The sequence below is a fragment of the Aegilops tauschii genome, chromosome 7 (genome assembly GCF_002575655.3).
Source record: "Aegilops tauschii subsp. strangulata cultivar AL8/78 chromosome 7, Aet v6.0, whole genome shotgun sequence".
Lineage (NCBI taxonomy): Eukaryota > Viridiplantae > Streptophyta > Magnoliopsida > Poales > Poaceae > Aegilops > Aegilops tauschii.
This window is the reverse complement of record NC_053041.3, coordinates 7,914,165-7,917,652: the sequence shown is the minus strand read 5'-3', so window position 1 is coordinate 7,917,652 and position 3,488 is coordinate 7,914,165. Positions and strand designations below refer to the sequence as shown.

At 45.1% G+C, this 3,488-nt stretch overlaps 1 protein-coding gene across 1 annotated transcript; it reads right to left on the bottom strand.

The window, feature by feature from the left end:
- Positions 1-685: 685 nt before the first annotated feature.
- On the bottom strand, positions 686-3,488 carry LOC109751631 (homeobox protein BEL1 homolog). Its single transcript, XM_020310545.4, has 4 exons — positions 2,720-3,488; positions 1,738-2,144; positions 1,452-1,512; positions 686-1,329 (listed from the first exon to the last, which is right to left on the bottom strand). The coding sequence occupies exons 1-4, from the start codon at positions 3,227-3,229 to the stop codon at positions 856-858; spliced, it is 1,452 nt and encodes a 483-aa protein (XP_020166134.1). The 5' UTR covers positions 3,230-3,488; the 3' UTR covers positions 686-855.

Sequence of the window (3,488 nt, the reverse complement as noted above, 5' to 3'; positions counted from 1 at the left end):
CAAACATTTTAAATAGCACGCTATAGCGTGCTATAGCGCTTAGAAGAGGTCCACCGCTAAAAGGCTTAGCGTGCTATTTAAAACTATGATTAGCACAGGTTTAGAACATGTTGTGAAAAATCATAGCCACAAGGTTTCTAAATTGTACAATCCAAAACATGATGCATTTATATCTTTTTGCCAGTCAAAGATGCCATCTTCAAATTAAACTAAGAGCCCATGTAAATAGTCGAAATCGGTGAAGCCTAGAACTGAGAACATGGCGCAACTTTTTTAAACTACAAGTGTCCCTATGAGTCGCAACAATTGAAAGGGTGGCTAGAAAAAATGCTCAGTGCAAAATGAAACTTTTTAGAAAAATATTATATCATTTGTGCCAGATGTTCATCTATTTCAACAACAAATATCCACTTGATTGTGTAAATAGTTAACAAAATAAGAATTTTCAAGGAAATGTTAAAATGGTTACAATATTTCGGGAAATATGTTATATGATCTCTAATTAATGCTGCTTTAGATTTTGAGAAGAATTTTAGCAGTCAAGAGAAGAAGCAAACCCGCATATATAGGACAAAAGAACGATAATCTAAGGTCGACGTGGCATCCAACCACATTTGGACATAGGTATTTTTACGTTGAGACCCCATTCCTTAGTTCTCACTAATACCCTAGGGCTTACTACAAGTTTTTGGGCACGAAATAAATAAATAGTGGTCATAGCCATTTGTAATTAACTTCTTTACTTAAGTTGTACAACAATATACACATATTCAATCAATCGGTGCAGGTTGCCTAAGAATCTGGTGGCACCTATATGGGTTGTAGCACTAGATTATGTTCTTGTCTCCCAGGCTCCTAGCCTACGAAATCATGCAACAGCTCAGACCCCATGAGGTTCCTATACGGTAGCACCATGTCTTCCTCCTCAGCTCCAATCATGAGCGGCGATTGTTGTTGCATGATCATCGCCGGTGATGTAAACGCCCGTTGCTGTTGGAGTCCCAAGGTAAGCGACACCATGCCGCTGCCGCTATCACTGCACAAACTTGGGTAGTCATGGAGAAATTGGCTGCCGTCGGCAACCAGGGAGGATGGGATGAAGCAGTCACCAGGGTTGTTTCTGCCGCTAAGGCGATGGCAACTTTGATCTCCTGTTGTCGTAACCGTCGTCCATGCTGCCAAGTTGTTGTTGTGATGATCCGTGGGAGCAAGTTCGCCTTTACCACCGCTAGTGCCACCGTCGTCATGTTGTATGGTTTCTTCTGCGTACATCTCCTCTATCATGGGCTTCCATAGCCTAACCCTTGCATTGATGAACCAGTTGGAAACCTAGAAAATGAATAAGGTTCTACTAGTTAAGTGTACAATTATCATACATTCATATTCACAACAAATATTTTCTATGAAAAATATTAAGGTAGTTCTACGGTGCTCATGTTTGAATAACACACCTGGCTTCTTGATAACCCAGATTGGCGCGCCAGAATGTGCTTGTCTACGTCATTTGGATACCTGTTAATTCACATAGTTCTGTTTGATTTATTTTGCCAAGTACCTTCCTTTTTATAGTTTTCAGTTGGTTTTTTTTTAAATCGCCTAAAATTGCACTCTTTGGACAAGAGAAACTTTAGTGAGATGGTGGCACAACTTTCGTTTTTAAGTTCTATAGAGTAACTATTTAGACATGAGGATAGTTTGATGTTGAAGATGGAGATAGATTATTTGGAACACACGTACGGGTGGAGGAAGTGCTCGAAGAGCCACGAGCGGAGGACGGCGACGGCGCGCTCTGGCAGGCCGCGCTGGGGGCGCCATGGGCAGCTCTCAATGGCGGCGGCACCCCCATATTGCTGGAACGCCCTTTGCCGCCTCAGGCATTGGTCCACAACCCTTAGCCTCGGCGTGTCCCCTTTTGACGCACCCGGTGCTACCAACATGCCCTCGGCATCCCTGCTCTCCCCCATTGATTTCTTCAAAGTTCGTATCTGCCCCACGAGCGCATCCCTCAGGCATCGGAAGTGGCGTGACATGGCACGCATCGCCAGCTTCGTGTACACTTGTGCTGCCCCCGTGCCGGCCACCGCCTCGAACGACAACTCTGTCGCCCGCATTTTCTCACGGTATCGTCGGTAGCACCTGTCCACCTTCATAATACATGATACGAGTTGAATTCATTGATAATGAAGCTAGGATCCTTCTTAATTTAGTTTAGGATAGTTATACTCTCTTGCTGTAGCTAGCAATTATCACCACAAATGGCATCTTGATTTCTAAATGTATAATCATGTGGGTGACACAAAAAACAACACGACTACAATTTTTTACCAAAAAATATATAACCAGATGCAGCTCCGTAAAAAAGAATCAAGACCAGGAAATTAATTAAGGTGAGAATATATAAGTGAATTTATTAGAAGTTGCTTTGTTAATTGCATATAGCAAGATGCCTAGATAGGATGAAAAGTTGTACATAAGAGTGAGGATGAAACTGTATCTATCACTTTAACTTATGCAATGTATGCCAATGTCGACATATTTATGGGATTCCTTGGAGGAAACGTCACCAAAGTAAGTGCTCACAACACAATAACAGACTCAAAAGTTGCAAGTCAGGGTGAGAGCTAAGCCATGGCTCTGTAAATTAATCATAAGATCGACCGAATAGGCAGTAACTAACTAGTAGCAACAAGAACAATAGTAGGCATGTGTGTGTACCTACCTCTTCAATCATGGACAAGAGCCTGGCCTTTCTCCTCTCGAGCGCCATGTAATTCATGGAGCTCAGAGACGGGTTGGCGCCCCATGGGCCACACGCCGGCGACGACGCCTCCACTTCACCATCCCGCTTCGGAGCTCGCATCATCGCGCCGCCGTTCATGGCATCACCTTCGAGGCTGCAGAACTCACCAAGCAGCTCCCTCGCGGGGCCCAGGTACCTAGAGCTATTTAACCGGAAGGGCTGCTGCTGCATGGACATCATCGATGGCGGCGCCACCGTGAAAGGTTGCAGCTCATGCTGGCTGGCCATGTCGTAGAGAGAGAGCGTCGACACTTGCGGCAGCCATGGCCTGTCGTCGGCACCTCCGGATCGCGGTGGCATGTCCCCGTGGAGTGGAGCGAACAGGCCGTGGTGGTCGAAGGCCATGGCCATGGCGGCAGGGTTAGGAGTCACCGGCGATGAGGAGGAGAAGCCGAGTAGGTGGTGGTGGGGTTCATGGGACGCCATCATCAGTATGTAGCACAGCTGTACAAGTATGCCTGTGTGGGAGAGAGCTAACTAACTACTACTGCTTGCAAGTATATATGTATGTATATCATTTTGTGTAGACATGCATGCATGAAGAGAGAAGAATTGCAAGCTAAGGGTTGAGAGAGAGAGAGAGAGAGAGAGGACTACTAGCTTGCACTTGCTCTTGCTTTACATTTATGCAGGCATTTGTGTGGTCTCGGTGGATCCTAGGAATAAGTTTGTATGGATATGCATCAAT